Source organism: Coregonus clupeaformis, chromosome 19 (assembly GCF_020615455.1).
Source record: "Coregonus clupeaformis isolate EN_2021a chromosome 19, ASM2061545v1, whole genome shotgun sequence".
Classification (NCBI taxonomy): Eukaryota; Metazoa; Chordata; class Actinopteri; order Salmoniformes; family Salmonidae; genus Coregonus; species Coregonus clupeaformis.
Window position 1 is genome coordinate 30,763,118 of NC_059210.1, and position 23,961 is coordinate 30,787,078.

At 42.4% G+C, this 23,961-nt stretch overlaps 1 protein-coding gene across 2 annotated transcripts in view; it reads left to right on the forward strand.

Moving 5' to 3' along the window:
* LOC121532121 (EGF-like repeat and discoidin I-like domain-containing protein 3) overlaps positions 1-18,460 on the forward strand; it is a 48,090-nt gene extending 29,630 nt beyond the window's left edge. The window contains exons 4-10 of one of the 2 annotated variants that reach the window (XM_041837836.2): positions 9,826-9,939; positions 11,870-12,051; positions 12,603-12,758; positions 13,242-13,386; positions 16,315-16,517; positions 16,919-17,074; positions 17,468-18,460. In XM_041837836.2, coding sequence (XP_041693770.1) covers positions 9,826-9,939; positions 11,870-12,051; positions 12,603-12,758; positions 13,242-13,386; positions 16,315-16,517; positions 16,919-17,074; positions 17,468-17,611 — 1,100 coding nt within the window. In that variant the 3' untranslated portion in view covers positions 17,612-18,460. The remainder of the gene's footprint in view (positions 1-9,825; positions 9,940-11,869; positions 12,052-12,602; positions 12,759-13,241; positions 13,387-16,314; positions 16,518-16,918; positions 17,075-17,467) is intronic. The other variant, XM_041837837.2, reaches the window with a different exon arrangement.
* Positions 18,461-23,961: the final 5,501 nt, after the last annotated feature.

Below are 23,961 nucleotides of genomic sequence, written 5' to 3' on the forward strand. Positions count from 1 at the left end.
TGTGTGTGTTGGGGAGAGGGAGGGTGTGTGTGTATTGGGGAGCGGGAGGGTGTGTGTGAGCGAGGCGCATCCTCGGCAGCTCTTGCAAACTCTGTTCAAAGTGTGTGGTAGGAGCAGGGTGAGGTAGGCTCAGTGAAGGTGACTCTTTGAAGGTGACACTTGTGTACGCACTCACACATACACACTTGCGTGCTAAAATGCACTGGCATGCTAAAACACACTGGCACACATACACACTCGGCGAGCTCCCATACATTCATACACACACACACAGATACAGTTGGCGAGCTCACACACACTTAGAGAAAACACACACATACTTGGCAAACACACAGACACACAAACCGGGCTCTCTCATGCTCATCCAGCCAACAGAAAGTGGTCCCGAGCGCAGCACTCCCACGACGTCAGCGGCCCTGTTGCCGGGGTAAATTAGGAAGAGGCGGAAAAGTGAATTAAGTCTGCCCCGACAATGTCACAGCCTCCACTCAGGTTTGACAGCAGCACTTCTACCAGCTGTGTGAAATTGGCCTGAAAGCCTCAATGGGAAGGCAGTGTCCAATGCTGAAAGACGTGTCCTATGCTGTTTACTCACTTTAGTGTCAGCTCCTAAATAGGCTCAGACGACTGCAACTGTGAGACTGAAATGGCCCTGCTGAAATGGCCTCTGAGAGCTTAAATGTTAAACTGGTGATGACCTCTGATTTATTCTGTGTTGGCTATTTTGAGGTGTTTGTCAACAGATTAGTGTGTGTGTATGTCTGTAATTAGGGTTGGTGTATGTGTGTGTGTGCGTGTGTGTGTGGCAGACAGATTTCTGCTTGTTTTAAGAGGTGCCTCAACCACACCCAGGATGTGGCTAGTCTAAAGTGGTCAGATTGAGCTCTGTGAGTGCATTTTTGTGTGACAGTTTTTGTGACTCAACTGGTCACGCACTGCTCTGTTTACAGTAGTTTCTAGTAGCGTTTGAACAGGGGAGGTCATTTACTAAATTGGTGATAGAACACCAGACAGTAATGGGGTCAGGTCCGTTGCACTAATCAACCCAATTATGTTTCTGTTGTTATAATCTTGTAGCATTCTGTCGCACAGTGTTCTCTATAGCCAGACCACCTACAATACTACAATCATAGAATTACATATAGAAAGAAGCATATAACCCTGAATTATAGGATCTCTATGACTACAAATCTCTACTGTCAAATCTCAGAACATTCATTAAGAACCTTTTTTTTTTAAACCCTCAGCCACAACACATAACGATCCCACACCAAGGTTTGGCAAAGTCTGGAACCAGGGCTATTCTTGGACATTCTAGAGGATCTCTATGGACTTCTGCCAGTCCCCAAAAGGTTTTCACTGAGCAAATTACAATTTATTATACCCTAACCATACACTTAATTTAGCAGCTCTGTGGCTAAACCTGGCACTATATTGCCATTGGGGCCCTTCCGAAATAAATGAAATAATTTATTCAATTATTTGGTGTCAAATTGCCAATTGCCAATTGGCAGCCCATCCTTTATGGGATTAATTTACACATAAACAAACATTACATGATACAACATTACAATGATTCACAGTTATAATTCTTCCGGTGTTTGTCGCAGTGCCCCGTGCCCCATGCCAGGAACTTTTCTGTCCTGGATTCCTTAAAGGGGAAATCTGGGATTGGAAATATAACAAAACCGCCACCCTGTCATTTGTTTTGGTAAACAGCTGAGGGGTGGGGCTGGAGAAATGTGACCACTCTCACAGTTGAACTCAGCTCATGAGGCATTTATAAGTTACATTCTTCAAGAATCAATGGCTATATCATGAATTTTAAAGTAAAAAAATGGATGTACCAAATCCCAGATTGCCCCTTTAAAGACTGATGGAGGAACTGCCAGTTTAACTGACCATCAGCGGGCATGAGGCAATGGATCACATCCACATCAATGGATCACAAGGCAAACATACTGTATAAGGAAGCCATTACTCAGGGGCCTACAGCAGAGCACAAAAGCAGGCACTAACTGTACTGTACACCCAGGGGTGTCATGCACCCCAAAATCTGAGGGCGCACAAAGTACGTGAGGATGGCTGGGGAGTGGTCTGGAGGGGGCTAGGCCCCCGTAGGAAAGTTTTGCATTTTTCAAACACCGGAAACAGCTTTTTCCTGCAATCTAGAGCCATAATCATTATATTTAATTATATGTAAATGTTAATTTTTCTGTATATCTATGCATACCTCTTGAGCTGTCTATATCTTCCTGACTGGTGCTTATTTTGTTTAAGAAACTAAATATGCTACTCTGCTAAAATCTGGGTAAAATATTGCAAGGAATGTGAGACTTATTCAGTACATTTAGTTATTGCTTGCTTTTCTAAAGTCTACCAACCTTGCCAGCAGGCATGCCAGCTAAGATAGTTAGACAAGCTAGCTACTCAAACTTGATTGATAGCCTGAAATGGCTTCTTGGTAGCTATTTATAAGTTCGGGAACCTACTGTATCTGGGCTAGCTAAAGCTAACTTCATAAAATTGCTAGGTGGCTATTAGTATTACAGAGAAACAACAACAAAAAATGAAACAAAAAAAATGTGATTATAATTATTTTTAACAGGACAAATCTGAGGGGGCACGTGCCCCTGTGCCCCCTATGGGCTTGACGCCTCTGTGTACACCTCATGCCGCTAGCGCTGCCTACTAGCTCAGATGCTGTGTTGTGTCCTCTGTCACATGCAACGCTGCCAGCTGACCTTGCTCTTCATTCATCTATCTGGGTCATGTTACAAACAATGAGAATTAGATCTGTATTGGTTTTCGCTTCGTGCACAAACAAAGCCTGAGTATTGATGATCGTGTGTGCGCTCGTGCACTCAATAGCTTCAACCTTTTCATATGTCTATACTGGGGCCATACATCTATCTATACAATTGCCACACTGTTAGCTGAAATCCATACCGGGACATGTGAGAGAGTTACAGTATGATGTTCTATTGAATAAGTTATTGCCATAGATTTCTGTTGTGTAGCATTTTGAACTAGAGATAAAAAAGCATTTCTGACTGAGACAAAAACAACTCTCTCCCTGTGTTCTGCTGCGACCCATTGCTCCAGTTGGTCCTTGGCCTCCTGTGACCTGTTGCTCCAGTTGGTCCTTGGCCTCCAACCTCCTTCACACACCATGTCATTCTGGAGCACCAGATGTCCCAGGATGGGTAGTGTCCCACGACTATTGTCCTCCATCCTTCCTCCTCCTCAGGCCACCTTTTCTACCTTACCCTCTCTCTAAGTACATGGCAGGTTACAGCGTCTGTATGGCTCTTGTGGTAACCTGCCAGGCTGTAGCATGGTCTAAGGCAGTGGTATTCAAACTTTTTCAGTGGGGACCCCATTTCATTTTTTCTGCCAGAATTTCTGGGCACCCCATTTTTTCCCCCAATAATTTATCGCGACCCCACCCCAAATCTAATGACACAACCTTAAAATCGGTACATATAGATTTTTATATCAACAAATAACCTTTTAATTCCAATAAATAGATTTACTTAATAAAATTGTATTTTTTTCCTAATATTGAGTTGACCCCCTTTTGCCCTCAACATCCTCAATTCGTCGGGGCATGGACTCTACAAGGTGTTGAAAGCATTCCACAGGGATGCAGACCCATGTTGACTTCAATGCTTCCCACAATTGTCAAGTTGGCTGGATCTCCTTTGGGTGGTGGGCCATTCTTGATACACACGGGAAACTGTTGAGTGTGAAAAACCCAGCAGCGTTGCAGTTCTTGACACACTCAAACCGGTGCGCCTGGCACCTACTACCATACCCCGTTAAATCTTTTGTCTTGCACATTCACCCTCTGAATGGCACACATACACAATCCATGTCTCAATTGTCTCAAGGCTTAAAAATCCTTCTTTAACCTGTCTCCTCCCCTTCATCTACACCGATTGAAGTGGATTTAATAAGTGACATCAATAAGGGATGTTAGCTTTCACCTGGATTCACCTAGTCAGTCTGTAATGGAAAGAGCAGGTATTCGTAATGTTTTGTACACTCAGTATATATTGTCCCATACAATAATCTATAGTTTTTTTTTTTTACTCCACTGCAGTTTCTTGTCGCAACCCCGACTTTGAATACCACTGGTCTAAGGTGTGCCAAATCCTCTTGATGCAGAGGGGCCACAGCTGACGCAAAATAGAGAGCGTCTGTCACCTAGGGTGTCACGCAGAAGGAAAAATAGGATGTCTGTCAATAGTCCAAAAATTCTAAAAAATAAATAACGGAAAAGTGGTGCGTGCATATGTATTCACCCCCTTTGCTATGAAGCCCCTAAATCAGATATGATGCAACCAATTACCTTCAGAAGTCACATAGTTAGTTAAATAAAGTCCACCTATGTGCAATCTAAGTGTCACATGATCTGTCACATGATCTCAGTATATATACACCTGTTCTGAAAGGCCCCAGAGTCTGCAACACCACTAAGCAAGGGGCACCACCAAGCAAGCGACACCATGAAGACCAAGGAGCTCTCCAAACAGGTCAGGGACAACGTTGTGGAGAAGTACAGATCAGGGTTGGGTTATAAAAAAAATATCTGAAACTTTGAACATCCCACGGAGCACCATTAAATCCATAATTAAAAAATTGAAAGAATATGGCACCACAACAAACCTGCCAAGAGAGGGCCGCCCACCAAAACTCATGGACCAGGCAAGGAGGGCATTAATCAGAGAGGCAACAAAGAGACCAAAGATAACCCTGAAGGAGCTGCAAAGCTCCACAGCGGAGATTGGAGTATCTGTCCATAGGACCACTTGAAGCCGTACACTCCACAGAGCTGGGCTTTACGGAACAGTGGCCAAAAAAAAGCCATTACTTAAAGATAAAAAATAAGCAAACACGTTTGGTGTTCGCCAAAAGGCATGTGGGAGACACCCCAAACATATGGAAGAAGGTACTCTGGTCAGATGAGACTAAAATTGAGCTTTTTGGCCATCAAGGAAAACGCTATGTCTGGCGCAAACCCAACACCTCTCATCACCCCGAGAACACCATCCCCACAGTAAAGCATGGTGGTGGCAGCATCCTGCAGTGGGGATGTTTTTCACCGGCAACTGGTCAGAATTGAAGGAATGATGGATGGTGCTAAATACAGGGAAATTATTGAGGGAAACCTGTTTCAGTCTTCGAGAGATTTGAGACTGGGACGGAGGTTCACCTTCCAGCAGGACAATGACCCTAAGCATACTGCTAAAGCAACACTCGAGTGATTTTCAATTTACGATCTGTAGAAACAATGAAAATAGAAAGGTTCAGAACTTTTATAAAACATCACAGTACAGTTGAAAAATATATGGCAAATAGAAATCCAATATGGATTGTGTTAATCTTTAGTTTTGAGGCGGAAGGTAGCTTAGTGGTTAAGAGCGTTGTGCCAGTAACCGAAAGGTTGCTGATTCTAATCCCCGAGCCGACTAGGTGAAAAATCTGTCTGTGCCCTTGAGCAAGGCACTTAACCCTAATTGCTCCTGTATGTCGCTCTGGATAAGAGCGTCTGCTAAATGACTAAAATGTAAGAGATAGATGGGAGGTGTTGAATGGAGCTGAAGGATGGGACTAATAACAGCAACTAATAACATCAAGAGAACTAATGTAAAGCATACTATGTCCATAATAAGTATTTACACTGCTCAAAAAATTTAAGGGAACACTAAAATAACACATCCTAGATCTGAAAGTATGAAATAATCATATTAAATACTTTTTTCTTTACATAGTTGAATGTGCTGACAACAAAATCACACAAAAATTATTTACATTTACATTTACGTCATTTAGCAGACGCTCTTATCCAGAGCGACTTACAGTTAGTGAATACATATTTTTTTTATACTGGCCCCCTGTGGGAATTGAACCCACAACCCTGGCGTTGCAAACCCCATGCTCTATCAACTGAGCTACATCCCTGCCGGCCATTCCCTCCCCTACCCTGGACGACGCTGGGCCAATTGTGCACCGCCCATGAGTCTCCCGGTCGCGGCCGGCTGCGACAGAGCCTGGATTCGAACCAGGATCTCTAGTGGCACAGTTAGCACTGCAATGCAGTGCCTTAGACCACTGCGCCACTCAGGAATTTGATTTCCAATTATCAATGGAAATCAAATTTATCAACCCATGGAGGTCTGGATTTGGAGTCACCCTCACAATTAAAGTGGAAAACCACACTACAGGCTGATCCAACTTTGATGTAATGTCCTTAAAACAAGTCAAAATGAGGCTCAGTAGTGTGTGTGGCCTCCACGTGCCTGTATGACCTCCCTACAACGCCTGGGCATGCTCCTGATGAGGTGGCGGATGGTCTCCTGAGGGATCTCCTCCCAGACCTGGACTAAAGCATCCGCCAACTCCTGGACAGTCTGTGGTGCAACGTGGAGTTGGTGGATGGCGCGAGACATGATGTCCCAGATGTGCTCAATTGGATTCAGGTCTGGGGAACGGGCGGGCCAGTCCATAGCATCAATGCCTTCCTCTTGCAGGAACTGCTGACACACTCCAGCCACATGAGGTCTAGCATTGTCTTGCATTAGGAGGAACCCAGGGCCAACCGCACCAGCATATGGTCTCACAAGGGGTCTGAGGATCTCATCTCGGTACCTAATGGCAGTCAGGCTACCTCTGGCGAGCACATGGAGGGCTGTGCGGCCCCCCAAAGAAATGCCACCCCACACCATGACTGACCCACCGCCAAACCGGTCATGCTGGAGGATGTTGCAGGCAGCAAAACGTTCTCCACGGCGTCTCCAGACTCTGTCACGTCTGTCACATGTGCTCAGTGTGCACCTGCTTTCATCTGTGAAGAGCACAGGGCGCCAGTGGCAAATTTGCCAATCATGGTGTTCTCTGGCAAATGCCAAACGTCCTGCACGGTGTTGGGCTGTAAGCACAACCCCCACCTGTGGACGTCGGGCCCTCATACCACCCTCATGGAGTCTGTTTCTGACCGTTTGAGCAGACACATGCACATTTGTGGCCTGCTGGAGGTCATTTTGCAGGGATCTGGCAGTGCTCCTCCTGCTCCTCCTTGCACAAAGGTGGAGGTAGCAGTCCTGCTGCTGGGTTGTTGCCCTCCTACGGCCTCCTGCACGTCTCCTGATGTACTGGCCTGTCTCCTGGTAGCGCCTCCATGCTCTGGACACTACGCTGACAGACACAGCAAACCTTCTTGCCACAGCTCGCATTGATGTGCCATCCTGGATGAGCTGCACTACCTGAGCCACTTGTGTGGGTTGTAGACTCCGTCTCATGCTACCACTAGAGTGAAAGCACCGCCAGCATTCAAAAGTGACCAAAACATCAGCCAGGAAGCATAGGAACTGAGAAGTGGTCTGTGGTCACCACCTGCAAAATCAGTCCTTTATTGGGGGTGTCTTGCTAATTGCCTATAATTTCCAGCTGTTGTCTATTTATTTGCACAACAGCATGTGAAATGTATTGTCAATCAGTGTTGCTTCCTAAGTGGACAGTTTGATTTCACAGAAGTGTGATTGACTTGGAGTTACATTGTGTTGTTTAAGTGTTCCCTTGATTTTTTTGAGCAGTGTAGGTTATAGGTTGAGAGCTTTTGTGAAAGTGCACAGTTAGAAAAATATGGCATATAGAAGCAAACCAGGTGGACATAATGAAAATGATCGGAGGAAGTTCAGGAGTAAAAACAAAAAATATATAATTATTGTAGAATTTCACTGTGTCCATAAAATGTATATTGTATGTATGGGCTGGAAGTAAAGGCCTAAGCGTTGTTGTTCACTAGTTTATTCCAATTGGGTAAGGGGTGGTGGGGTTGGAAAGTAATGAAGGGAAATATAATTTAAAAAAGGATATGTGTGTGTATGGATGTATGTGTGTATATATATGTGTGTTTGTGTATGTGTGTATGTATATATATATATATTTGCGAGGAAAAAAAACATATGGGGGATTGGAAGTGATGCAGACAATTACATTGATGGAAGTTACAATCTATCTGAAATATTAAAGCTCATCTACCCCCTAAAATAAAGACAATAAAATTAAAAAATTAAAAAATTAAACACTCGAGTGGTTTAAGGGGAAACAATTAAATGTCTTGGAATGGCAGTCAAAGCCCAGACCTCAATCCAACTGAGAATCTGTGGTATGACTTAAAGATTGCTGTACACCAGCGGAACCCATCCAACTTGAAGGAGCTGGAGCAGTTTTGCCTTGAAGAATGGGGAAAAATCCCAGTGGCTAGATGTGCCAAGCTTATAGAGACATACCCCAAGAGACTTGCAGCTGTAATTGCTGCAAAAGGTGGCTCTACAAAGTATTGACTTTGTGGGGTGAATAGTTATGCACGCTCAAGTTTTCTGTTTTTTGGTTTCTTGTTTGTTTCACCCCAAAATATATTTTGCATCTTCAAAGTGGTAGGCATGTGTAAATCAAATGATACAAACCCCCCCAAAAAACCATTTGAATTCCAGGTTGTAAGGCAACAAAATAGGAAAAATTCCAAGGGGGGTGAATACTTTCGCAAGCCACTGTACGTCTGTAGGTTTGTGTGTGTGCATGTGGGTTAAGGAGGATATGCATGTGTATTAAGAGTGTCTCCAGGTCTTCTAGCTAAGGTGTGAAGTCTGTCACGTGAGACTATGGTGTTGCCCTTCAATACTGCTAAGCCATTTGCTCCTCCATAACAGAATAGGGATAGGTTTACATCACACGTAAATACCTTGAGACAGTAAGATGGCTTGAAGGAGCTTTCAGCTTTTTAGAAACAGCAGCTGTAGTCGTGTAAATCTTTGATTGAGCTTACTAATTAAGTCCAAGGTGCTTTGGCTTTTGACTCATTCCTGGTGAGTGTGTGTGTGTGTGTGTGTGTGTGTTACGACAGGGCTTTGAGTTTGTCCTGATGCGTCCTGGCTAGGAAAAACTCTGGGCCTAGTTATGAGACTGTGTGAGTGTGTGTACCAGTATTCTGTATTATGAGTAATTGTGTTTGTGACTCTGTGTGTGTTTGTGAGTGTGTCTCTTGAGAAGTAACCTAATCTCAGAGCAGGATGCCCTGTGGGCTTTAGGAAGAGGGTGCCGGGTTTATATACATCATTGGTGCCTCCCTAGTGGCATCTGACTTCCTGCCTGGCCCTGAGCATAGAATCACACTAATCATACTGTTCACTGACAATTAGTGAGATTTGGGTCATATTCTACAAAAATATGGTAAACAGTAAACACAGTCAATCTAGGGCAGTGTTCAAAGGAAGTTTAGTCATGCCTTCAAATCTTGCGGGTGAAAGATAAAAAAGTTTGTTCTGATGCATGCTGTCCTCTTATAGCGCTGACAGTTGCCAAACGTCCTCTCTCTAAAAAAAACGCACGTGCAGTGTATGCTATTGAAACTACCCCAGCTAGGGGTAGTTCAAGGAATTGCATATAATTGGACCACACAACAGCTCATCTGAGCCATTGCGGCCATTGTTCAGAAATGATGTTGTTGCTGTTACTAATGGCTTTATCATAGCTCATTCGCATATAGTAAAATGCTGAACGTAGATTAAGGGAAAAAACGGTAGGATGAAATCAAGAAACGACGTAATCTGAAAACCGTATGAAACTTCAGTTAATCATCCATTTTAAGTATGTACATATTTTCCGATTCAGTTTGGGGCCTGTGCTCAAAAAGCATCTCAAGAGTAGGAGGACTGATTTACGATCCGGTCACCCCTGTCCATATAATCGTATTACTCATTTTTCTGTTATGTTGATTGTATGCCAGTGACTGATAATGGTCATAATTTCTCTCAACAGATGTGAATGACTGTTCCGGCCAGCCGTGCAAGAACGGTGGCTCCTGCAGGGACCTAAATGGAGACTTCAACTGCCGCTGTCCGTCCCCCTACGTGGGCAAGCACTGCCAACTGCGTGAGTACCGTTCACTCACACACACACACACACACACACACACACACACACACACACACACACACACACACACACAGGCTCTCTATTAGCCTTAGTCCGCCATGATATTGTTAAGAGCAATAAAATACATTAGGCTGAAAGTGATTAAGAAAAACATAATGTTAAAGGTCCAGTGCAGTCAAAAACGTGATTTTCCTGTGTTTTATATATATTTGCACTATGAGGTTAAGATAATATTGTGAAACTTATGATAATGCCCTTTTAGTGCAAGAGGTGTTTGAAATTTTAGCCTGTTTTGGTGGGAGGGAGTTTTGGCCTGCCTGGCAGTAAATTAGTTAATAGACCAATAAGAAATATAGTTCAAACCTCTCTGCCATTAACAGCTAGTCTTCAGTTTTCGGCTTCCCACTCAGATCACTCCCAGACAGTCCTAGCTAGGGATGCAAAGGGACGGTATATTACTGGAAACTTCTAAGTTTACAAGTAAACTACCAGAATTTTTGTAATTTTCAAGGATTTTATGTAATCTATCACAAGCCATCTAGTGGCCCATTTGGGTACTTCAGATTATCACAGGTGTCTGTAATAATCTCTGTCCCTCAGTGTGTGTCCTTATCACATGTCAAATATATGAAATAATTAATTAAGAATATTTTACAAATAAAAACTAGAATGACAAAGCTGTAAAACATTATCCTAAATATAAACCATCAATTTAGTGAATAACATTGTTTATTATGAGGGTTTCAGCATGACATTTCCTTTATAGATTTTTTTAAAAACGTTTATCTATTTTACTATGTCAATATATATTTGATAATGTTTTGGCGTCAAACTGTTGGCAGTTGTGAAAAAAGTCAATAGTTGGAAGAGTCGCAGAGTTAACTGAAAATAATGCCATTGTTGATTAGATGCTTTTTTCATTAATAAGGCTGTTTTCTCTTGAACCATCTGGTCTATCTACTAGAAACAATAGAAAAAATAGGAAAAATATGCACATCCAAATTATCAGGTGCAAGACAGAAGAACGTATCAAAGAAAAAAGAAATGTTCGCAGCTCTGGTATGGTCCCATGGTGATTTAATCAGACACACAATAAAGACAATGTTTACTCGGATCAAAACGTTGCCTTTATTGTGCGTCTGATTAAATCACCATGGGAGCATACCAGAGTTGCGAACATTCCTTTTTTCCTATCTACTAGAAACTCATGGACAATATGGACACATATATAATAAATGAACACTATATATGAATCCATATTTGAAAAGTTATTAAAGTATAAATTAGCAAAGTTGCGATAGATTTCCATAGATTTTTTCTTAATTACAAATTTACTGAAGATTCCGGTAACTCTCATAAATTACCGGTAGCTTTGCAACCCTAGTCCTAGCAAAATTATTGCTTGAGAAATTGCTCTTTGCTAAGAAGCTATTTTGGTTTCTTTTTGACTATTTTATTAGAAAACAATCACAGTAAGGTACTTACTGTAATTGTTACCCAGAAATGATTTGATATTGAGATAAAAATGACTGCATTGGACCTTTAATGTAATTTGGGGACCGTCCAAAGCTGGCCCTGGTTGTTATTATGATAAATTGATGCTCTTAAGTAAAGGGGTTTGGATGCTTTAGATAGACAGTCAATACTTTTGTCGGCAAGCTTGAATCATGTAATGGCAGTGTGAGCCACTGTAGTTCAGTCAGTGGACTATGCATGGTTAGGGAGCAGTCTGCCAGATTTGTGGGGCATGTATGTGTACATATATGTGAAATAATAAACCAGACTAACTTCACCACACATTTTACCTGCTAGTTTCTCCTTCATTGCTTCACTCCCTCAACCTCCAGTCTCTGTGTATCTCTGTGTCTGTCTCTCTCTCTGCCTTGTTTGTCTGTTTTCTTTTTTCTGACCTATGTCTGTCGATCAGGCTGTATCTCTCTGTTGGGCATGGAGGGCGGAGGCATTGCAGAGTCTCAGATCTCAGCCTCGTCGGTGCACTACGGCATCCTGGGCCTGCAGCGCTGGGGGCCCGAGCTGGCCCGGCTCCACAACAAAGGCCTGGTAAATGCCTGGACCTCTGCCTCCCACGATAGGAACCCATGGATAGAGGTCAGTACAGTACAACAGGTTGGCTCCAACACCACTGTCTGGCTCGTGTTCATTAGGCACCAAATGGAAGAAAACTGACTGAAACCTTGAGAGACAACATTTTTTTTGCATAGCAAAACAAATCTGGTGTTCCTTATGAACACAACCCTAATCTAGTCTAGAAAGGATATCTCCATAGTAAAGTGGCTTCCTCTCCCTTGTCTGCACTGATCTGAAAACATAATCATGGGGATAGGTGAAAGCAATATATTGTGGCTGCCTACAAGGTAATAACATTCACCTGTCTGGTTATTTCATATCAGTGCAGATGAAAGACGGGCAACAAGGAGATGCTTTAATTCTGACACGATTTAAAATGTGTTTAATTCTCGGAGACTCTGCTCATTGCATGGATGCATGTTTTTGGCGTGGACCTTGTATCCACATTTTTTGTCATTCCCCTCCATGTGCAGTGAAAGGTCCATGACTACAGGACCAATCAAAACGCTTTAAAAAAAACATTCTCTATTATATTGCAATAAATCTAACAATATGTGTTGTCCTTTGTGCAGATAAACATGCAGAGGAAGATGCGTTTTACGGGCATCGTGACACAGGGCGCCAGCCGCATGGGGTCAGCAGAGTTCATCAAGGCCTTCAAAGTGGCATCGAGTCTGGATGGGAGGACCTACACCGTGTACCGCCTGGACGGACAGAAGAAGGACAATGTGAGTTAACACGCACTCATGCACAGACGCGCGCACACACACCCTCTCAGATGTACACACAGACATACTATCACAATGGCTGTTGTAGAATTTGTACCCTCTTCACTGGGTAGTGAGCTTTTTTTGTGTTCTATTTAGGGAATAGGGTGCCATTTCCCTGTAAATGAATGAACGGCATAGATTGGTTGGGGGTGGTGAACTATACTGTTTACTATTTGATTCACTGTTTTGTAAAGCTCAGGTGAAATTCAAGTAATGCATTTTTTACTTCACTCACTCAAGTCAGTCTTTCATTACATTTTGCATTTTAGTCATTTAGCAGACGCTCTTATCCAGAGCGACTTACAGTTAGTCAGTGCATACATTATTATAATTTTTTCATACTGGTCCCCCGTGGGAAACGAGCCCACAACCCTGGCGTTGCAAACGCCATGCTCTACCAACTGAGCTACATTATTTTCTTAATTTATTATATTTCTCCAGGTGTTTGTGGGGAACGTGGACAACGACAGCACCAAGACCAACCTGTTTGACCCTCCCGTCATCGGCCAGTACTTCCGCATCATCCCCGTGGTCTGCCGCAAGGCCTGCACCCTGCGCATGGAGCTGGTGGGCTGTGAGCTCAATGGTAAACACACACACAAACACACGTCTACTTACTCACACGCTCACACACACACACACACTGATAACAACGTCAACAAGCTGAATGGGGTTTGCTTTTCAGTGTGTGTCAGATGGTTACGTCACACAGAATGTTTTTAGTTTCACTAGAAGGTTTTTAGTTTTACCAGGTCTTTAGTTTTACCAGAAGGTTTTTGGTTTAGGTCTGGCTGAAACAGTGTTTCAGTAGTGTTAAAAAAAACAACGTTTGTTTTGTGGGAAATTATACTGTGGGAAATGAGTCTGATACAGTCTGACTCAGTACCTGTCCAGATGCTCATGCATACTCTCCACCTTGCATCAGTTATGTCTTGTTGGGGGAGGAAGAAAAACAATAGAAAAATGATGGACATATGGACATTTTTGCAGCGTAAATATTGGCAGAGACCTGTCGTGGAAAGGATTCACATAGGTTGGGATTGTAACAGGGAATAATATGCAAGTCATGTTCATCATCACAGCCTTGTTTCCCATGCCAGTAGAACTAGATGGATATTTTGGAGTGCCTTTATGTTCTCTCTGGTGTAACAACTTTCTGTTAAAAGTTTCTGTACTTTCTATTTGTTTTATAATGATGCCATGAGTTCTCGCCAACACACTGGCTTTGTTTAATTTAATTAAGTGAAACTGATCTTGTCTGTGTGTGTGTGTGTGTGTGTGTGTGTGTGTGTGTGTGTGTGTGTTTTAAAAGTGGTCCAAAATGTCCATCTGTGACTGACTGTCAGAGCATGCTATGCCAGTTTGTGCTTGGTTATGGTATTTGCATGGCACCGCACACACATGCATGTTACACAAAGCATCCTGCAATACAAACCGCATGGTACACAAGTGACACGCTTGGGCATCTGACACGCATGCTGGTACTACTGTAGGCTTGCATGTTCTACACACAGTACGACTCAATGATGCTCAGCCCGACTACAAGCATGCTGCCGCATCCATCGCTCTTGCTCTCTCTCCCCCATTATCATTAGAGCCATAGATTAACATACTTCGGCCAACTCAGTTTGAGTTGAGATGTATCATTTGAATGGCGGGCATTTTGGCACCAAAAACCCCAAGACAATTGCATTCTCATTCTGCATGCGATTGCACTCTGTTTGCATACTTGGAATGCACATTTGTATGTCATCACCACAGAGCATTGTGTGCCAACATGGAAGACAGGTTGGCTGAACTCAATTCCCTATGGCTGTATAGCTGAACCAGGGTTTCCATTGACTGGCATCATTTTAATTTACCGGACCCATATGTATTGGGTGTATAACCTGATTAGAGCGTCTACCCACAGTGTTCAGAATGACAGAAATCACATTTCGATTATGGTAATGCTTCTTAACAGAATATGCAGGTCGAGGATGCAACAACATGCGTCCTAACCGAATTCCGATGCACACTTTGAAGACGTTAGAATAACTGTCCACATTTACTTTTCCTCAGTCAACAAGATGAGTAACGAACAGCAAAATCACAAGCCTATGTCAATTTACTATCCCCCATAGTAGAGAAGTTTACTTATTTTATTGGTCAGCTTGTCAAGAAAGAAATAGCCTATTCCAAACAGACTTTGGGACAGTTGTGGGATGATAGATCCTAAATACATACAACTTGCAGGCCTAGGCTACATTCTTTTTTAGATTTTTTAAAGAATGGGTCTGATGCAGCAGATCAGAACGTTTAGCTTAAAATGTTGATAAACTACAGTATATTATTTATTCACTTTATAAGCGCAGCAGCAATGCGCACAAGGCAGTAGGCTACGCGTGAATGTTCGTTCCATAATGCAATTAGCGGGAAAACACCATTTGTGAAAAGTTCATCGCACATGTTTCATGTGACCGAGATGAAAATATCCATTAGAAATGTTGAAAGAGGGGAGATCTAAAGATGCAAAAACTAGCTTGGGTTGCTAATATGACTAGGATTGTGCCTTTGGCTACTGGACAATGAAAAAGTTGATTTGAAATTAATAGCACATGAGAGAAATAGGCTACTGGTTTCAATGGCATATGGAAGGAAGTCTTTATAAAATAATTGCCATCACGGATAGGGTCGGATTTTGGCTAGATACTTTGAAGCAAGGTAAGACATGCCTCATAATATTTAGTAAATATGTTTTCAAAATGCATACAGCTCATTGCAAAGTGGTGTGTGACGCGCTGATGAAGCCTGCCTTCTGTTGCCTATGCATTTGAATGGCAAATGGGTAGCGTGCTTCAATTACCAGTTGAGAAATAAAAATAGTAGCTCTTTTTAATCGTGGCCATCAACTGTTTTTAACACAGGATTGCATTTAGAATTGTTGTGCAATGACTGGGCTTATAAAAGCACATCATGTTTCACTCCAGCAGCAATGAAATAGCTTTTTGAGGAGCTGTAGCAGCATGCTCTTGCGCTGTCTGACAGATTTTCTGCGCAAAGGCTCTGTATATGTATGCTAAGATGCATAATGAATATACACACGCCAATTTTATTCCACTAAATTATGCAAATTAACCTATACACCGATAAGCATGACCGGTCAAATGTATTTACATCGACTGGTATTTTTATCAATGAATAGGATAAAAAGCCTTATTTCGCAATGGGATATTTAGTATTTTCCCGGACAATTGGCCCGCCGCAATTTTATTTATAGTTTTTTTCTACTTTTTTATTGTCCAAAAGCCGGCTATTACCGGCTAACGGAAACCCTGATCTGTACCGCATGGCTACGGGCTGTCACTACTCACTCCACCTCACCACAACTCTGGTCATCAATGGCTGTCATAATCCATGTGCTTTCACTGTGCTGCTAACTGGCTGGCTGGCTTGGGCCTTGCTACCCTGTCTGTCCCTTGTCTATCATACTTCTTTCTCTCTTTCCCTCCCGGTGCTCGTCGTCTCACTTCAGTGTATTCAAACATGGCAGGTTGCTCTGAGCCCATGGGCATGAAGTCGCGCCTGCTCTCCGACCGCCAGATCTCGGCCTCCAGCGTCCACCGCACTTGGGGCATTGAGGCATTCACCTGGCAGTCCCACTACGCCCGGCTGGACAAGCAGGGCAAGACCAACGCCTGGACAGCGGCCACCACCAACCGCTCCGAGTGGCTGCAGGTAACTGCAGGGGGTTCAAAGGGAACTGTGGGAAGTGGTGTGGGTCTATAGCTGAGGGAGATAGGTCAGAGTTGGTGTTGGTGGAAGTTCTGAAAGATTCTCTCTGAAAGTTTACTTTACCAACAAATTACTGACAATTTGTTTTGAACTCGATTTATCTAGGTAAGCCCAAGATGCTCCGATGAGACAATATGCATATTTGTCATGTTAGAACAGTGTGATGGGGAGATGTAGTGGGGGATACAGACAAATAAGGGCACAGATGAGAAAGTGGCAGAGACACAGAGGGCTCAAACCCCTGTCGCCAGGAGGATTTGTAGTCTGGAGTCGGCAGCGTTGCCACTAGACCAGAGTCCGGCTCTGAACCCTGCTTGTTCTGACAATTCCTTATTCTGTAACAGGTGGACCTGGAGTCCCCCAAGAGGATCACCGGCATCATTACCCAGGGGGCCAAGGACTTTGGGGTAGTCCAGTTTGTTTCTGCCTTCAAGGTGGCCTACAGCGACGACGGCCAGTCCTGGAGCATAGTCAAGGACAACGTCACCAGCACAGACAAGGTCAGTGGCTAAATCTGTCCCTCCAAAGTAGTGTGCTCTCTAAGGGTGTTCTTAAAGGGATGATCCACCCAAAATACAACCTAACATGTTTTTTCCACTAACCTTAAGTAGAGTTGATTCCCGTACCTTATGTATTTTGAGTGGAACATCCATTTAAAAGGGAGCCAAGCATGAATGTACCTACCAAATGTGTGCCTGCATACTAATATGGACCAAATTGAATTACTTTGTGGATATTAAATGTAGGGGTTATTGAGTACGGGGTTGAAACGCAAAGTCAACATGTCATAGGTTTAATGATGTTCTTTACATTGTATGATAGATGTTCAGTGTCTCCTGCCCTAACTAGCTTCCATCGGTTCCGTGCTTGTGATTTGGCTCCCCAACTTCCAGATCTTCCCGGGTAACAGCGACAACAACGTCCACAAAAAGAATGTGTTCGAGCCACCCTTCTATGCCCGATTTGTCCGCATCCTACCGTGGGCGTGGCACGAGCGCATCACCCTGCGAATGGAGCTGTTGGGCTGCGATGAGTAGCCCCGTCCTCGCCCAAATCTCCTCCTCTTTCCCCGCCCCTCCTCCTCTTTCTCCTCCTCCTTTCCAAACCCTCCTGAGCCACGCCTGCACTGCCTTGCTCCCACCCGTAGATGGCAGCAAAACACCACGCCACCACCACAACCCTGCCCCGACTGGAGAAGGTACAAAATTGCCCCTAACCACTGATCTAGGATCAGATCTTGCTTCACCCACCTAATAGTTACAGGTAGGATTAGATAGGGGTAATCTGATCCTAGGTCTGTGTCAGCCGGAACTACATGGACTCTGAACCTGTCCTTCCTAGAACAGGGCCCGTATTCAGCATTTTAGAGTAGGAGTGCTGATATAGGATCCGGTCACCCCTCTTATTAATAATTATTATTTAAAGGCAAAACTGATCCTAGATCAGCACTGCTACTGTGAGACGCTTTATGAATATGGTCACAGAAGACTGAACCTGAAACCCATCGCTAGTGATGTACAATACAGTAGTAGCTAACTTGGCTGAGATGTTTTTCACCTGACCATCCAGAGACACTGAAGTGCGTAGTAGTGTTATTATCGAACACCCTCGTGTAGTCTTATCTCCTAGCCATTTCCTTGATTCTGCAGTGCTCTGGAAGAGATGCTTTTTGCGAAAGTTTTTGTTTGTGTTATATTTAGTTGGGCTTCTTAATCAGGTATATTCAAAGCCCAAAATAGTTCAATGCAATTTTAGTTTATTATTTTTTGCCAAAGGGAATCTAAAAGTGCAGTAATACTCCTACAGTGTGTGGTGTTGTTCTATAACTCGATTTACTCTGATTGTGATGTCTGTCCTATCATCATTTTATAAATGAATGCACTGTGGATTGTGAAATCAATGTAATGCATTTATTACTAATTGACTAGTATTATAAAGTGACATAGAAAATAGGGGGTTAGCAAGTTGATGATGCTGCCAGATGTCTTTTTCAGATTAAGGCAGATACATTTTAGCCTGATCCCAGAGATGTTTGTGCTGTCTTGACAAACACGATCATAGGAGTTGGCTAGACGGCACAACAGATCTGGAACCAGGCAGATCTTTTCATATTGTATGCGCTACTAATGTCGTTATAACCCTTATGATACACAGCTCAACTTAATATGATGTAGTTTTTTCCCTTTAAAAGGCACTTTCAGAGTCAAAGCTGTATTATTGGTTGCGGAACCTCAAAGTTTTCTACATTAAAGAAATACAGCACAGATGTTGACAGACATGTACAGGTAACTGCCGAAATAAAGGAAACACTTGAGTAAATGAGGGATACAAATTATATTGAAAGCAGGTGCTTCCACACGGGTGTGGTTCCTGAGTTAATTAAGCAATTAACATCCAATCATGTATAAAAATGCCCAGTTGCCCATTATTTTTGGCTACCATGGCTAGAAGAAGAGATCTCAGTGACTTTGAAAGAGGGTTCTCAAAGGAGCATTGGGGGCTTAAAGGGTGTGTGTCTGTCTCAGTCACCAGATCTCAACCCAATTGAACACTTATGGGAGATTCTGGAGTCGTGCCTGAGACAGCGTTTTCCACCACCAATCAAACACCAAATGATGGAATTTCTCATGGAAGAATGGTATTGCATCCCTCCAATAGAGTTCCAGACACTTGAAGAATCTATGCCAAGGCGCATTGAAGCTGTTCTGTCAGCTCCTGGTGGCCCAACGCCCTATTAAGACACTTTATGTTGGTGTTTCCTTTATTTTGGCAGTTACCTGTAGATTGAGTGTTTGAGAACAAAGATTTGTAATTCTACAAATCTGTCAATTCACTGCATAGGAGAGCAGTTATATGGCTTCCATAGGTTATCAAGGGGCAATTTAGATTTTTGACAGACAATAGCAACCAAAAAAACACATTTCTGCCAGTTTTCTTCTGAGCTGGTTATCCTACCTAATGTAAATACTTTTTGTAAAAATGTGTTCCTAGAAGTTGTAACATGTAAATGTTTTGCAGCAGACCAATTAAATGCCATCCATTTATCACAAGAGGACCAAAATGATGCATAGAATTCGAAGGCTGTGGCCACACTGATAAGATAGAAAAGAAAGATCTAATTAAAAAGGATTTCTATGGTTGCACTGAACGTATGACATGACATGGCAATCTGCATATTGCTCCTAGGTCATAGCTAACATTGTAAAGCTCCCCCATCAATTATGAATTATGGGCTTGTGCAATAAGATAGTTTTGATATGAACAGCTGGAAACATGGGCGATAGATATCCTCTTTAAATGCATGTGAATAACGATGCATTTGCAAGGCTATGGATGGATTGTAGTGTCAAAGACTGCATTATATTTATGATCTTTGTAGACTGTTCCAAAATAGTGATATTATCTGATGTCTGCATGCATTGTATTGACTATAATTTCTTAGTTCCAACATAGAAGTTTTGATTATATTGTTTTCTCTGTACACTTTTCTGATTGTTCGTTCATCAGACTCTAGTTATTCTGGTTATTTCATTTCCACAATGTCCTGGTTTTAAATGATTCATGAAAAAATATACAATTGATATGTTTTTATGCGATATTATTAATATTGATCAGTTCTTGTTTTCGGTGTTTCTTAAGAGAATTCCCTTAACTCTCAAGACATAAATAATAAAGGATTTAAAATCAGACAGCTTGTATATTGTGCAGTAGCTAAACTGGTTTCAATTTCACTGTCTCCATTTCACCTTCATTGGATTAAAGGTGCAATCTGGGATATTTGCAGGCATTTTTGGTCATTCATATGGGCTGATCAAATTCCAGATTGTATCTTTAACCCTACAGTAACATTTAATCCATTAGACTTGAATTCATTTCAGACATTGTCACTTCAAAAGGAGAGGATCTAAAGGGCAGGAATCTTTGGATCAATTTGCCTGTTTAGCATTTTTACGCCCTGAAGGCTAATCTATCCTTCCTATACCATGGTATTATCTAAATCATTACCACCCCCCCCCTGCAATTTCCTCCTCTGTACCATCCTCTTGTATGGATGGACACACGTTAACTCTGTTATGGATACAGATTTATACTGCTATCCCTATGAGGATGGTCTCATGGCAATATCACAGGAATAGTTTCATAGCCACCTCTTATTCCATTGTGCTCAAAATGTAGCATTTTATTTGACTGTCCTGTTTCAAATTCGTTTTTACCTGGTATTTAAGAGGATGTGATTACAATGGATACTTTCTGGTGCTTTAAAGAATTTCAACACAATTGGTAACTACATGGTACTAATATGGTGTAATAGCATTTATTTTAATGAACCCCTAAGAAATTAGTAAATATTAGGTCATTAACATGTACCCGAATAATGTGTGACTAAATACCAGGGTAATAAAACACTGTTGGTTCAAAAAAATAACAAATTAAACTACTACGCTTAATCACCATTCAACTTTTTTTCTCTTCGGGTACAGCTGTGTCTAATGACAGAAGAGTGTCTCCACACAGAAGAGAGCCTCCATACCTTATACATTTCTGTTTACACGTCTCACTAATTGTGCCTATGGCTGTTCCTTTGTCATTCCATTTCTCTGTTTACTGTTCGACTACAGTGGAATCACATGGATGGAGCCACCAGATAAAGAAGTACTGTGGGTGTGGTGTTTGTGCTTGTCTAAAAGTGTGCCAGTCAACATTGCCTGCACTATTTGGTGTAAAGGTTGTCAGGTTGGTGTCATTGTACTCATAGGCTGTCTCAATTGCCTTAAAAATCCATCCTCACCTCCTCTTCTTCATTGCTCTGATCTTAAAGAACTGACTAGGTGAAAGCTAGCCTAATTATAAGCTTGTACTGTATGGTTTTCCCCCTGTCAAGTCTCCAATCATTGCAGATGAAGGGGAGAAGAGGACAGATTTTTTTAAACAATTAAGACAGCCCTACAGAGCACCCCAGAGGTGTATCCCACGAAGCAAGCTAGATCTACTCAGGGTTTTCTAAAGCTAACCAGCTTCAGTTAGCTTCACATCCCAGCTCAGGCTTCATCAGCACTACGACGGTGGATATTGCTTGTCTGTCTGCCGCAAACTCTAGCAGGCTTGGAACTGCGCATGCATGTCGCAAATGGCTAGTCAAACGCCAAACTCTTAATTGAGACAACGCTGAATCCATGGGCGAGTCAGTGCTATCTTTTAATTTGTGCTGAAAATAAACGTTTTCTTGAAAATTCAGCAGGCTGTGGTGTGAAATAGGCTTTTAGAAGTGCTGTCTTTATTTTATTACTTATTGTTAATGCCGTCTTATCAATAAACAAGCACCTTTTTCCCCAGTCCTATCTACAGTTGAAGTCGGAAGTTTACATACACTTAGGTTGTTAACAAACTATAGTTTTGACAAGTCGGTTAGGACATCTATTTTGTGCATGACACAAGTAATTTTTCCAACAATTGTTTACAGACAGATTATTTCACTTATAATTCACTGTATCACAATTCCAGTGGATCAGATGTTTACATACACTAAGTTGACTGTGCCTTTAAAAAGCTTGGAAAATTCCAGAAAATGATGTCATGGCTTTAGAAGGTTCTGATAGGCTAATTGACATCATTTGAGTCAATTGTAGGTGTACCTGTGGATGTATTTCAAGGCCTACCTTCAAACTCATTGCGTCTTTGCTTGACATCATGGGAAAAACTAAAGAAATCAGCCAAGACCTTAGAAAGAAAATTGTAGACCTCCACAAGTCTGGTCCATCCTTGGGAGCAATTTCCAAATGCCTGAAGGTACCACGTTAATCTGTACAAACAATAGTACGCAAGTATAAACACCATGGGACCACGCAGCCGTCATACCGCTCAGGAAGGAGAAGCGTTCTGTCTCCTAGAGATGAACGTACTTTGGTGCGAAAAGTGCAAATCAATCCCAGAACAACAGCAAAGGACCTTGTGAAGATGCTGGAGGAAACAAGTACAAAAGTATCTATATCCACAGTAAAACAAGTCCTATATCGACATAACCTGAAAGGCCGCTCAGCAAGGAAGAAGCCACTGCTTCAAAACCGCCATAAAAAAGCCAGACTACGGTATGCAATTGCACATGGGGACAAAGATCGTACTTTTTGGAGAAATGTCCACTGGTCTGATGAAACAAAAATATAACTGTTTGGCCATAATGACCATCATTATGTTTGGAGGAAATAGGGGGGCGGCTTGCAAGCCGAAGAACACCATCTCAACCGTGAAGCACAGGGGTGGCAGCATCATGATGTGGGGGTGCTTTGCTGCAGGGGGGACTGGTGCACTTCACAAAATAGATGGCATCATGAGGAAGGAAAATTATGTGGATATATTGAAGCAACATCTCAAGATATCAGTCAGGAAGTTAAAGCTTGGTCGTTCAAATGGACAATGACCCCAAGCATACTTTCAAAGTTGTGGCAAAATGGCTTAAGGACAACAAAGTCAAGGTATTGGAGTGACCATCACAAAGCCCTGACCTTAGTCTTATAGAACATTTGTGGGCAGAACTGAAAAAGCGTGTGGGAGCAAGGAGGCCTCAGACTCAATTACACCAGCTCTGTCAGGATTAATGGGCCAAAATTCACCCAATTTATTGTGGGAAGCTTGTGGAAGGGTACCCGAAAAGTTTGACCCAAGTTAAACAATTTAAAGGCAATGCTACCAAATACTAATTGAGTGTATGTAAACTTCTGACTTCAACTGTATATATATAGTTTTGGCATACAAAAGTGTTACATTGCGTGAAGTTGAAAATGCATTCTGTCATTACTAAATGTGTAATGTGATCAGTGGCGATTTTAGCATGTAAATCTTGGTGGAGCAAACAAAAAAAAATTTTTTTAGATGCATGCCAGCAAAGCCACTACACAACACAACACTAAACAATACATTAATTGCACTATAACGGTGACAAACTGTGCCCACCAACTGTTAGGGCCTACATAAAGCTGTCCCAACAGCAGAGTCTCAACAGCAGTCCCAACACCTTACCACTGCTACACCTGGCTATCAGTGGAGCCTTGTCTGGCAGCGAAACAGTTCATTCAGCTTCATTTACTGCCTTTAAAAAAAAACATAGCTGATGTGGCTGACTTGCTTAAACAAATGTGGTTTCTACTGACAATTGAGATGTACAAACTATGGCATAAGGGGACGAAGAGCGAATAAGAGGCAATCCGTAATTTCGATTAGGATTAAGACATTATTGAGCGAGCTAGGATGGACGTAGTCAATATAACAATTTGTTCAGCACTTTTGAAATGTACAGCGACAGAATTCAGAACATGGGCCGTTCTTACAGTATCAATGGAGCCGGAGGGGATGGCTGCCATTTTTTGGGCTCTTAACCAACCGTGCATTGTTT